General features: G+C 47.2%; 1 protein-coding gene across 1 annotated transcript in view; it reads right to left on the bottom strand.

Moving 5' to 3' along the window:
* Nucleotides 1-8,999: 8,999 nt before the first annotated feature.
* CELSR1 (cadherin EGF LAG seven-pass G-type receptor 1) overlaps nt 9,000-13,938 on the bottom strand; it is a 265,440-nt gene continuing 260,501 nt past the window's right edge. Inside the window, exons 34-35 of the mRNA XM_073328377.1 lie at nt 13,650-13,914; nt 9,000-11,285 (exon numbers count right to left, since the gene is read on the bottom strand). Of these exons, the coding sequence (XP_073184478.1) occupies nt 11,261-11,285; nt 13,650-13,914 (290 nt within the window). The 3' untranslated portion in view covers nt 9,000-11,260. The remainder of the gene's footprint in view (nt 11,286-13,649; nt 13,915-13,938) is intronic.

Here is a 13,938-nt window from a genome sequence, read left to right as displayed (position 1 = left end):
TCCAAAGGTAAAACTTCCTTCACCACATCCCCTTCAATGTCTTTGCTCTTTGGCCCTGTGCTCCTGGTTCAAAGGGAGGGGCTGAAATTGGGCTCAGGGATCACTCCAAGATATTTTGGGTGATTTGAGCTCTCTCTCTGCCCTGAAAGAAGCCGACCTTATTCGCTCTCCTCCTGCTCTGGGACCCATTTCACAATCTCTTGAGGAGAGGGATGGGGCTTGGGAATGGCTCCCCAAGAAGCTGGATGGCTTGGGACCAACTTATCCAGGATGGTGGGTCTCATGGCCCTACTGTAGCAAGGTCTCACTTGGTCCACTGAGCCGCTGGGGAGCAGTGGGGAGCTACTGCCTCACCGAAAGGCCTTGGTCACACCTGTCGACGGGGAATTAGTGGAGGGAGGTGTGCCGTGGTAATTGGCACGACACAGTAGTACCGGCCAGAGTCCGTGACACGCCCCTCAAGCCGGGGGGAGCACTGATTAGAGTCAGTGATGCACCCCTCAGGCAGGGGAGTGCCGGCAAGAGTCCATGGCGTGTCCTACAGGCAGGGGAGCGCCGGCAAGAGTCAGAGCTCTTTATCGGGGTTCTGCCACCCGAGGTGGGGTGGCAGGGGTAGGGGAACACAGGCCCATCCGATCCACTGCGTTCCAGCCCAGGGCCCTGACAGTGGCAAGGTAGAGGGTCCCTCCACTGAGTCAGCGGGGATCCATCTGCAACATGCTGACCAAACACTAACTCACCGCACTGTTCAGTTCCACCCCTGAGCTACTTCCTACCCCGTCTCTTGAGTGGGTCCCTCTGGCTCCTCCAACTCATCGGGATATTCAGCTGCCGGTAGCTCCAACTCACCCTCAGCATCGGGCTCACTCGAGCTAGGGTCGCTGCCTGGCTCCTCCAATTCCTCGGGGTACTCTGCAGCCGGCAGTTCTGGCAACCCGAGTCCCTGCTCTGGGTCAGGTTTCCCTGATCCAGGGCGTCTCCTGGTTCGGCAGCAGGGTCTACAGGGAGCAGCCTCTGTCTGTCTCCCTCCCTGCCTGCCTGGGCTAAGGGCCTCGCCTTTTGTGCTTCCTGTTCCACACCTCCCCTTCTGGTTCGGAGGGAGGCCACTCTGGCTCCCTACACCTACTTCCTTGTATTGCATGGGTCCCCATGGGTCAGATGGGCCTGCATTTTCCTGAGAGGTCTCAACTTGGGCTATTGATAGGGAACACCTGGAAGGCCTGCTACAGGAGTGGAGCAAGGGGAGGGATCTGGGCATGGCAGCCCCTTATCACACTCTCCAATGTAGGGGTCAATATCACCATGTTGCGCAATGGACACTTGACAAAATTACCGTACTTAGTGACGGACAGCGGTGGTGGTGGTGGTGGTCGGGGAGTTATGTCATTCAGTCATTCAATTTTTTGAAAAATTACCACAGACCTCAGAATTTTTACCACGGACACTTGTGTCCACATACAGATATGTTGCTAACTCCTGCTCCAGTGTCCACGCTGTGCAGCCTGAGAGGAGAGGAGGAGGCAACTGAGTTTGTCAGTGAGAGGCGGGGCTGTCAGTGCAGGTCTGAGGAACTTAGGTGTGCTCTGCCAAGTAGCCCTTCAGTTGTCATTCCCCTTACAGAGATGGGGAAGGGAGCTGCTTGCCATTGGCTGTGGCTCTCCAGTCCTGCCTGCCTCCCTTCCTTCCTGGGGTGGGGTTGTGGGAGCTGAGGCAACCCTGCCCAGATTGCGCTGTGATGAGGGTGATGAAGCTGGAGACGAGGAAGTTACTCACCTTGAGCAGTAATGGAGGTTCTTCGAGATGTGTATCCCTGTGGGTGCTCCACTTTAGGTGCTGATGCACCCCTGAGCTTGTAGCCGGAGATTTAAGGTAGCATTGCCTGGTTGGGTTGCACGTGCACAGACCCCATCTTATGCTGCCTCAGGCAGTTAACTGATGCTGTGCGGCCAACCCCCCACCCCTCCCCACTTCCTTCTTACTGCAGAGTCCGTATAAGCTAGAACACTGAAGCAGAGGGGAGGAGGGAGGGTAGTGGAGCACCCACAGGGAGACACATCTTCTTTTTACATCTTGAAGAGCCTCCGTTACTGCACAAGGTGAGTAACTTTCTCTTCTTCTTCGAGTGCTGTCCGTGTGGGTTCTCCATTTCAGGTGACTTCAGAGCAGTGCCCTCCGGAGGAAGGAGAGGACTTCGGAGTTGAAGTCATAGTGAATGAGAGCACCGGTGAGCAAACAGGGAATGGGAAAATGCGTGTTGTAGCAATGCATAGTGTTGTGTAAATGTGTGCGGTGAAGTCCAGGTTGCAGTTCTGCAGATTTCTGCAATAGGGCTGTTGTTGAGAAAGGCTATTGATGTTGAGAGACTCCTAGTAGAATGTGTGCAGATCCCCCTGGGTGGTTGTCGCTCGTACTGGAGATAGCAAAGTTTGATACAGTCTGATATCCATTTGGACAGGCGTTGTTTAGAAACGGCGTGTCCTTTGGATCTATCAGTGATGGAAAGAAATAGTTTTGGAGACTAGCAAAACGATTTCATTCTGTCGATAAAAAAGGCGAGAGCCCTGCGGATGTCCAAAGTGTGCCTACTGGCTGTATGTGGCTTTGGGAAGAATGTGGGTAAGTATATAGTTTAGATGAGGTGAAAGGATGATACCACTTTAGGTAAAAATTTAGGATGTGATCTGAGACATACTTTATCTTTAAAAAAAGATGGCATAGGGTGGGTCAGCCATGAGAGCCACTAGTTCTCCCATCTGTCTGGCTGATGTAATGGCCACTAGAAACGCAAGTGTCATAGAAAGGTGTAATAAAGAGATTGTAGCTAAGGGCTCAAATGGGGGTCTGGTGAGGGCATGGAGGACCAGATTGAGGTCCTGTGGTGGGGCAGGTTTTTTCATGTCTGAATAGGAGTTCAAGAGGCCCTTTAAGGAGCATTTGGTGATGGGATGTGTAAAAATAGATAATCTATTCATTTTATGATGAAAAGCCGTAATGGCTGACAGGTGGCCATGGATTTTGGGTATAGAAAGTCCAGTTAGTGTGAGTTCCAGTAGGTAGTCTAGAATAAGGGGTAAAGAGGCCAATACAGGTGCAGTCTGTTTACGTTGGCACCATGATTCGGAACGTTTCCACTTATGTGTATATGTGTGCTGGGTAGTTTTCCTATGGCTGTTTAACAATATGCTCTGTATTTCTGTCGAACATGTCATTTCAGATCCTGAGAGCTATAGAGTAACCAGGCTTTGAGTTGAAGTTCGTGGGGATCTGGATGGATGATGTGTCCTGCGTCAGGAGTCAAGGCAGAGGCGGGAGCTTGCATGGTGGACAGACTGCCATGCGGAGAAGGTATGGATACCACATTTGTCGTGTTCATGTCGGGGCTACTAGGATCACTCTGGCCCCGTCCTGTTTTATCTTGTCGAGTACTCGGTGTATGAGGGGGATGGGGGAGGAAGGCATAGAGGATGGGGGTGTTCCACTTGATGAGGAAGGCATCGCCCAGAGAGTGATGGCCGAGTCCTCCCCTGGTGCAGAATCGGGGGCATTTGGAGTTTTGTGAGGTTGCAAAGAGGTCTATTGTTGGGAGCCTCCACAATTGGAAGATATCTCGGATGGTCTGTGTGTTCAGCTCCCATTCATGGTCTTGATAGAACCTCCTCTCAGAGCATCTGCTCAGAGCATCGGCCAGGTAAGTATGATGCTATCATGTGGACGTTGTGTTTGATGCACCATTGCCAGAGGCACATGGCTTCCATGCATAGGGAATATGATCGTGCCCCCTCTTGTCTGTTTACGCAGAACATACTGGTGACATTGTCAAAGAGGATCTGTATCGTTTTGTTTCGGATCCATGGCAGGAAGTGTGAGCAGGCATTACGAACCACACGAAGTTCCAGCAGATTGATATGAAGTTGGGACTCTGCTGTAGACCAGTGGGCCTATACAGAATATGTCAGTAGGTAAGCCTCCCAGCCTAGGAAGGACACATCCGTGGTAATGGTAAGGGTAGGTGGATTCTGTATGAAGGGCACTCCGGTGAAGACGTTGTCTGGGTTGGTCCACCATAACTGGGAATCCATGACTGCGTTGGGCATGGTGAGGAGTTTGTGAATGCTGTGCATGTGAGGAACGTACTATATACGTAGCCAGGCTTGAAGATAGCGCATGTGTAACCTTGCGTGATGGATGACACAAGTCACAGTGGCCATGTGGCCCAGAAGCTGTAGGCACATCCTGGCAAAAACCTGCGGGTTGTTCCATGCTGTTGAGACTAAGGTGGCTAAAGTCTGAAAGCATTTTATCAGAAGGGAAGCAGTTGCTTTGAGGGAGTGGAGGTCCGCCCCAATGAATTTGCTGGACTGGTGTTAGGGTGGAATTTTGAAAGTTTATTTGAAGCCCTAAGGAGGTAAAGAGATGGATCGTATGTTGGGTGGACTCTACGGCTGTCTGCAGTGTTGGTGCTTTCAGCAGGCAGTCGTCCAATTACAGGAATATCATTATGCTCTCTCTGTGTAGGTGGGCCGCTACTACAGCGAGTACTTTGGAAAATACCCTCGGCGCAGTGAAAAGGCCGAAGGGTAGGACCTTGTACCGAAAATGGTCCTGTGCTACTGTAATCACAGAAATTTCCAATGCAATGGGTGGATGGATATGTGAAAATACATGTCCTGGAGGTTGAGGGCTGAGAACCAGCCCCCCTCCAACGCTGGGATTATGGTGCTTAGTGTGACCATTTTGAATCTTTGTATCTGTACAAATTTGTTGAGTTGCCTTAAGTCGAGAATAGGTCTCCAACCTCCTGTTTTTTTCTGCGTGAGAAAGTAGTGGGAATAGAACCTTTTCCCTCTGTACTCCGCTGGTACCAGGTTCTACGGCTCCTAGGGATACAGAATGGTTCACCTCTTTGCAAAGTAGGTGCTCATGAGAGGGGTCCCTGAAGAGAGACGGGGAAGGGGTGTGGGTAGGGGGCTTGGAGGTAAGGGGGACGGAATACCCAGTTTTGGTGATTTCCAATATCCATCTGTCCTTGGTGATGGAGTGCCAGATAGGGTCAATTGGGATTTGGTGATCTCCAAAGATTTTGCCATTGATAGATGGAGCCAGCATTGAGAACAATGGGGTTCTCGAGCCCTCGACCAAGACTTCAGATCTGCTGTCTGGAGATTGATGGTTGGGAAGCAGTAGTCGAGGAAGCGGATTGCCTTCTCCTGGGGGTTTTCTGTCTGTGGCTTTGCTGGTTGTAGAACCTGTTGTGCTGAGTGTATGAAGGGATTTGGAATCGCTGCTGAGTTTGGTAATTGGTTTGTCATCTCTTGTTCCTAGGTGTGTGGATACCTAGGGATTGTAAAGTGGCCCTGGAGTCTTTCAGTGTGTGTAATGACTCATTAGTCTTGTCTGCGAAGAGCTCGGCACCTTTGAATGGTAAGTCCTCTACAATGGACTGTACTGGCTTTGGAAAGCCAGACAGGTGAAGCCAGGAAGCTCTCCTCAGCAGGGGAGGCTCTACCAATTTTGCCGCCCCAAGCAGTTGCCACCAAATTGCTGCTGCCGCAGAAAGCTGCCATGGTGGGAAGAGTGGCGGAGCTGCTGCTGAATTGCTGCCACGGGACACGGACTGCCGCCCCATTGTAAATGCTGCCCCAAGCACCTGCTTGGAAAGCTGGTGCCTGGAGCCGGCCCTGCTCCTCAGAACGACCCTAGTGGCTATGGCTCTCGCTGCAGAATCAGCAGAGTCGACAGCGGCTGGAAGCGCTGTTCTAGCGATGAGGTCACACTCCGTAATGATGGCTTTATACTGCTCTCTTTTGTCTTCAGGAATAACGCTTGTAAATTCGGAAAGGCTGGCGTAGTTATTGTCATCGTATTTTTCCAGTAGGGCCTCAAAATTGGCAATTCTCAACTGTAACGTTGCAGCTGAGTATGCTTTGTGACTGAACAGATCAAGTTGTTTCCAGTCTTTATTGTATGGGGTATTCATATAGTGTGCTTGCTTGCCCCTTTCACTTACTGCGTCGATAACCAGTGAATTTGGCGTTGGATGTGAGAAGAGAAATTCAGTGCCTTTGGCTGGTATGTAACATTTCTCATGAGATCTTTTACAGGTAGGTGGAATCATTGCTGGGGTTTGCCAGAGTAATTTGACAGGATCCATAATTGCCTCATTCACAGGGAGGGTGATTTTGGATGAAGTGGACATATGTAGTATGTCCACCAACTTATGGCGCGATTCCTGGACCTCTTCCAGAGAGTTGTCAAGGGAAGCTGCCACTCTCTTGCAGAGGTCCTGAAACTGCCTGAAATCCTCCATTGTGGTGGGAGGTGGAGGCATAATTGAGTCACCCGGGGTGGAAAGAGGAAAAATGAGTGTCAGCTATATCATCTAGGTCTGAAAATTCCTCCTGTTCTTCGGCCCCCTGTTTGGGGACACTAGGGGGTGTATGTGAGAGCAGCACAGGTGGTTGGTGTGCGCCAGTTGCGGGCAGAGTGTTGGGTATTTCTTGTTGTTGTTGTTGTGGGTTTGGTGCCCACGGTTGCCAGAATGGCCATTCTGGTTGGAATGGCATAGGAGGCATCCAAGGCTGGCTGAACCAGGGTTGGTTTGCAAAGTTTGCAGAGAAGCCAGTGGCTGGTGGTGCCTGTGTGGCAGGACTAATTACAGGAGAGGAATGTTGAGGCAAGCCTATCACGTGCTCACCACTATAGCAGTGTGTTCGACTGTGGAGAGCTGGGCTGGGAAAAAGCCCTGTGTATCGAGGTGACATTGGTACCGAGGAGGGGGGGCTGAGGTACTGATGAGACAGATAAGACTCTGTGGTGCAGGAGTTGCTGTGATGAGGTCAGGGTCGGTACCAGTGTGATAGGGGAACACGGTACCGTATGCTGCATTGTATTCACAGGTGTCTGGCTGAAATTCATAGTGCCAACAGTAGGTGGCAGCATGAGCGCTGAAATGTTTGGTACCGAGGGTTTACTGGCTGTTGTAGGTGCCGAGACTTGGGGTTTAACTTTCCCCTTAGCGCTTGTGGAAGAGCTCGAGTGTTTAGGAGCTCTCTGCTTTCTGGTACCGGAGGGCCCCGGTGTGTCGGCCGGGGATATAGCCGGTGTTACCGGCTTGGCTGCTATCAGAGCGCCTTTTCTTAGATGACTCCGAGGCCAGGGATGTGGTCTCCGTCTCTTTGCTGCCCTTTTGGCAGCTTGGTCGGGCTGCTTTGCGCTTGAAGAGGGACCTTTGTTCGACGCGGCCGTAGGCGATTTCTGGCCAGGAGGAATTCATACCTCCTGGTCAGACGCCGGGCAAAGAGATTTCTCCATGAGGAGAAGCTTCAGCTGTAAATCTCCTGCCTTTCTTGTGTGTGCTTTGAGGTTATGGCAGTGCAGGCACTTTTGTTATATGAGTCCCTCCCCGAGACACCGGACGCACTGTGAGTGGCCGTCTGGGAGCGGTATTGACAGCCGGCAGGTAGCGCAACGTTCAGAGCCTGAGGGGGCAGGCCTGCCCCAGAAGGAGCGTAGTCTCTCAGTTGTATGGAGAGAGATGGCTGGAGAGCTGCTGCAGTCGCTGGGTAAATGAAACTTACGGTCCTGTGAGGAAAATACTTTTTTTTTTTTTGAGACAGGGCAAGAGAAAAGGGAGATAGTATTTCAATGAGGACTACTAACTACAGGTAAAAAGGGAACAGAAGAGGGAATTAAGAGTAACTGCCAGGTGCTCTGACTCGAGCCAACGGCAGTAGAGAAGGAAGTGTGGAGGGTGGGTTGGCTGCACAGCATCAGTTAACCGCCTGAGGCAGTGCGAGATGGGATCTGCGCATGTGCGGCCCAACCGGGCACGGCTACTTTAAATCTCCGGCTACATGCACGGGGGAGCACCCACAGGTCAGCACTCGAAGAAGAACCAGACCTTTCCTTTTGCCTTTGGCTTTCTCAGCCTACCTCTCTCCCCAAAGCCTGCAGGGGCACCAGCCACAATGCCTCAGGAGGGGAAACAGTACCGAAGGGAAAATCACCCCAGAAGCCCTGGGACGGGGCTGGGCATTAGCCGGACATCTCATGGAGCCCAATAACCAGAGATTTGAAATGAGAGTATGGAATTTCCCTCAGTAAAGCAGCAGGGAGGACTGGCTGAGCCACTATGGGGGCAAAGCAAATCTAGTGGGAACTTCAGAGGCAGGGCTTCCTGCTTCTGCGAGCAGCCTGAAGTGCCCATTGTAATGGAGCTGTGGACATTAGGCATGGTGAAGAATTATCTAATATTATATTTGATATCTCAGAACCATGTGAAGGCACCCAGAATAACTGTTTGTAATTTTCAAGCAAAAAACCAGCTTATACTGGTTTGCTGCTTGGAATGTTCTAGAAGGAAGAACCGCAGCAGATAACTACATGGGGGAATCAATCTAGAGGTTGTAACTGAACCAAATGGTAAGATGCTCATACATGATCAAATCAGATTGGTGCAATGTGTGGCCCTGACTCAGCAAGCTCATCTGCAGGGACAGAGCCCCGTGCTTATGCGGAGCCCTATTAACTTAATCATAATAAGAAATGGATTCACAGATTTCAGCATTAGAAAGGCATCAGGTTTCAGGAAAGGACATCTTGGGAGAATATGACATGTAGCATCCAGCTCGCAGATATGCCCATTGGCTTATTCAAAATGAGGCTGGATGCTATAGGGTTATGCACAAGCTAACTTAATAGGTATTTCCTCTTTCTAATTTCTATGCTCAGCAACCTTCCTCAGAAGCATAACCAAAGATTTAAAATCTCGCAAACAGTGCTACTTTGGTGATAAACATTCCTGAAGTTTTTCAACCATTCTGTTTCACAGGAGAGTGACTGTTATCAGTACAAACATTACTTCTGTCTGCATTTTCAAACAACTCCTTTACAAACGATAGGAAATGCTACTCAAAAGTTCACCCATTTCTACTTCAATGCTCCATGAAAAATAAATAGCAAGAGCAGGAATACAAATTAAAAATCTTAATTTATTCTCCTTTCATCTGTGCTGCAATTCCAGTGTTCTGCACATTAATAAATACATATTTTGTTAAAAAACCTCCAGTGTCTAACCTGCCATAAAGTTTTAACAAGTCATAAAAATAGGTTGTAATTTTTCTGTCATTAATACAACTGACACATTTACTGAAACAGTTCTGATTGAAATAAAAACTAACTACATCTCACTGGGGCAAAATATACATACACAGATGCAAAATGGTTAACACAGGTTGTACACGGTATCTGAGCACAGTCAAGTGTGATAGACACTTCAACATAAAAAACTTTTCAATCAGAAAATTTCACGCAGTATGTTGCATAATTTTTTTTAAAGAGACAGTATCCTTTCCCCTTTCCAAAGGCCTCAAGTAGATTTAAAAATGCATAAGGATATAATAAAACCAACATTACTACAGTATATGCTTTTTTTTTTTGGTTAATTTCCTGCATTTTATCCAGCCTGATGTATTGTTTCTGTTTCTTCTTTCTCACATGCACATTCATACAAAGGAACAGCTAATAACTTTTCAAAATGGTAACTATGAAAAATTACTATCGTATGAAATACATAACACTAAGAAAAGGTATATAACAAATGTATCATTTTTGTAAGTGGAATTTTAAGGACTCATTTTGAGTCATATATTCAAGCCAAAAGGAACTGTTAACAGAAACATTTCCCTACATACTTATTGTGAACAACTATTTTTCACCTTTTTTTTTTCTTTTGGTAAACACTGTGAAAAGATGAGGTTGGCAGACACTACACATGTTTCTTACACTTGTGAAAATATGAATAGTGCACATGAAACATAAAATTGTTTAATACTTGTGTTTGTATTGCAAAACAACAAGATAGCCAGGAATTTCCCAAAAAGTTAAGAAATGAAACACAGGTATCCTTAAAGACTCATGTTGCTGCTCCAGTTGGCAAAATGCTGACTTAGAGTAAAAAATAAAAAGTAAAACAAAGCAGAAAGCCTCACACACGATTTGTGCAATGGGGAGCTGCACAAGTGTGTCCTCACAAGTGTGTCCTGGTTTGTTGCTTAGTAGGAAAAATGTGATGAAAAGCTAAGTCAAAAGGTGACTAGCATGTAAATTACACAAGCTTTATTTTAAAAGGGAAATATTGTAAACCAGAATTGATTTTTCTCCAAGAACTGTTTTGAAATCTTTAACTAGCTGAAGATACGATGTCTTTTAGCTGGGAAATTCAATTTCTGTTCTTTTTAATGTAAACACCAAATAAAAAAATATGGGAGAAGAGGCCAAAACACCTTCAAAACAAATGAACATTTTTGTTGGTGTTTGTTAGTAGAGGTTATCAAAAATACGCACTGCATCCTTAAAATATTCCATAATCTGGAAACAGAAACCTATAAATTATATTTATAAATTTAGACTCAACCATTTCACTGTAGTATTTTAAAAACTGCACTGCATTTTTAGGGTGGCTTTGATGCAAACACGAGTTACATTATCAAATGCCAAATTCAAGTACAACTGTGCAATTTTTAATATAAAAAATAATCAAGAGCTCTTCCCATTGATTTCCTAGCATCAAATGAAGAATATCAGTATAAATGTAAAATATACAAAGGAACTTTTCCTTCTTTAGAGTCACCATACAAAATATATAAAATTATCTACAATTTTTTTATATTTATATATTTATATATATAAAGGACATTTTTTAAGACACTGTGTCCATCAAAGGCTAGTAAAGATGCTGGCATAGATAAGGAAGGGCACTTGGTGTGATATTCTTCTCTCTAGAGTTCATGAAGCTGAATGGTTCACACTGTAACAGAACAAGACCTCAGGAAGAGGCTTCTTTGAGTGCTTTTCTTAAGGCTGATAATTTGACTTATTGTAGGTCCACTGGAGTAAAGACAATTTGTTCTCCTTGTGTAAGTCATTATGGGCTGCACACATTAGCAGTTCCTGCAGCATTGCTGTGACTCAGTCAACGCTTCTTATAATCATTCATCCATTGTAATGAGTCTCTGTTACATCTCCATGCATTTTGGCACAGTTACATATTCACACAGCCATTGAACGTACCACAATGTAGCCTTATCATGCATGTCTTGGGCACTATTTTTCATGTATGAGCAGTCAGAAGTCTGCCATAGGAAGCAGTACCATCCTCATCCTCGATATGCAGCATCTCCTGTGAAATCCAAGGTACCAAGGAAGTGACATCACAGCAAGTAGTCCCCAGGTGGAAAAGTCATCAGTATTTCCTGATGGTTCAAATTGAAGTTTCATTACTGCCTCTGTTCATGAGAAGAAGTAACCATGCAGGCTTAGGGTTAAATAGAGACAGGCAAACAATTCCAAGTGAAACTACCTATTCCATTTTAGTAAATTACCATGCTTCACCAAGTGCTTGCAAGGCAGAGGCCGCTCTTGTTACAAAGGACAAAATAAGGCAGAAGAAAGTTATTTACAGGAGATGCAGATAGAAATGCATTATGAGAGGAAGGCCTGTACAACGCATGTAACTGGTAATGTCTAGGAGGAGGCGTGCATTTCATAAACTACTGAAATCCTACATGGTGTTAGAAACTTTGCATTTCAAACAGACTCATGCCATAGTTTATACATAAACGGTACAAAGATGTAACAGTATATATATAAATTCTTTAGCATTGTAGGCTGGCCAGATATTCCCTATGAGTGAATAATTCTACTGATAGCAGCAACTAGCTCCTATTAGTGAGTAATACTTAGGCTTGTTGGCTAATTGGGGAACATTCCCATAGCCAACTTCCAAAGATCAGAGGGTAACTTTTCAGATGGAGCTTAGAGAAGTCTGTGTACCAGTTTAGAGTGTGCGTACTGGAGCTGGTGGAGCTGGTCACGATGTCATGGTTAAGGCTGTGTTAGCGATTTCCTTATGAAAAGAATTAGGATATTTATTGTTATTATTGTGGTACTTAAAGGAAAACTGAACATGTAAAGTAAAGTTTGGCTAAAGAAGGAATGTATAGGTATGTCATTTTCATAATCGGAACTTTGGACATGTTACTAGACATGATTACTAATGAAACAATCATTCCATGAATACCTGTTTTAGGAAAGTCTGTGCTGTACTTGGGATTAAAATCTAGCTTTAGTTCATAATGGCAAATATATGCACCAATTTCAACCCAACAGATTTACTTCTGTTAATCACATCTATGATATTTTTAGGGACTGTAGTATTGTATGTCACTTTTCTCTCCAGCTCCCTGGACTTCCCTAACAACTCTACTCATCTTCCCCCAGCACTGCTCCCCCGCCCTAGCCATGCCAAGCTCCTCATGCCCTTGACCCAAACTATCCGCTCCTTTCCCTCACACTGCTCCCAGCCCTCCTGAGACCCAGTTCCTCAGGGCTCCTGCACCCTGACACTGCTCCTTAACGTTCTCCCACTGCTCTCAGCCTTTCTGGCATCCTGATACTTAGAACTCCCCCACCATGCTCCCACTACCCAAGATCTCCTCACTCTCGACTCCCCAGAGCATTCACTCTTTGGCATCTGCCCCCTGTGCTGGTGGCCACAGACTTTCCTAGGTCTCCAAAGCTCCTACCCCCTAAATTTACCCTCCCCTTCCTCCCACTGCATGCAGCCCTCCACACTCCCAGCACCCCCATTACCCTCTCTCCCACAGGGACCATCCCTCCCTATCTTCCTAGAGTTCCTGTCCTACTCTGCCTACTGGTGCCCCCAACTCCCCGGGGCTCCTGCCACCGACTTTCTACTTGGTCTGCACTAGACTCCCTATAGCCTCGGTCTTCAACACTGCCCTCCCTGCTCCCTAGAGCATCTGCTCAGCATGCACCTTCTCCTCTCTCTCACTGCTCCTAGCCATTCCTGACTCCCTGATGTTCCTGTCCTGGGTGACCAAAGCATCTGCTCCGTAGCATCTCACATCCCTTCCCGTGCCTCCCCATTTCCCATTCCCCACACTCAAGAGACCCTGCTTAGTGGAATCCCCCTTTCTCTCCTTCTCACTGCCCCCCAGCCCTACCAACTCCTTTTTCATCCACAGCACCAGCTCCCCAACCCCTCCCTTCCTTCCACTACCTCACCAGACCTCCCACCTCCCTTAACCCTCCCTTTCCTTCCCCCCACTGGCCCTCCCAGCCCCCTGGTCCCCCACAGCTCCAGCTCCACAACACCGCCTCTTCCTTCACCACTAATGCCCCAGCCCTCTGACCACTTCCTCTCTGCCACCAGTCCTCCAAGCTCACTGACTGCCTACAGCCCCAGCCCCTGACCCCTTCCGGCCACCCCCTACTGCCCTAGCCCTCCTGTCCTTTTTAATTTGAGGCTGCTTGAGAGGTGTTTTTTCATGTCTGTGGCTGAGGGCAAAGAGAGGGTTGCTTTAGTCTAGAGTATGTGTTTAGTTGTAATATGTTCTTAAGACATGTTTTGTCTATTTAGTGAGATGTTAAGAAGCCTTTGGGCATGGGGCGCTGTATAATTAAGAGGTTATCACAGTCATTGTCCCAAGTCTTTAATCCAGTAGCCTAGAAATCTAAAAAATGAGATGGTGCAGTCTCGTGTGGAAGTGAACCCGGGGCAGGGAAGAGAAAGGAGCGGAAGTCAGAAGCCAGTGATTGTGGGAAGACAGTCTCAAACTGGCACTTACTCAGAATCTGAGGTCTCAGCATTCACTGTTCCCACATGAACATTCATGGCCATTCCATTCAGCTGATCTCGAGACTGTTCTCTCCGTGGATTTTTTATTGTCACCCCAGTGTCAGAGGGTGAACGAACCCCATCATTTGTCCTTAAGGAAGCAGTCCTGGATGAGATAGTGGTTTGATTATAATCCGATAACTTTTCCCGTAGTCGATTCTTCATATTCTTATCCATCAGAGGGGGAGGGTAGGTGACTTTATTTTTTAAGATGCCTGGAATAGAAAGAAAGGAGGATC

Source organism: Lepidochelys kempii, chromosome 1, assembly GCF_965140265.1.
Source record: "Lepidochelys kempii isolate rLepKem1 chromosome 1, rLepKem1.hap2, whole genome shotgun sequence".
NCBI lineage: Eukaryota > Metazoa > Chordata > Testudines > Cheloniidae > Lepidochelys > Lepidochelys kempii.
This window is presented reverse-complemented; position numbering and strand designations above follow the sequence as displayed.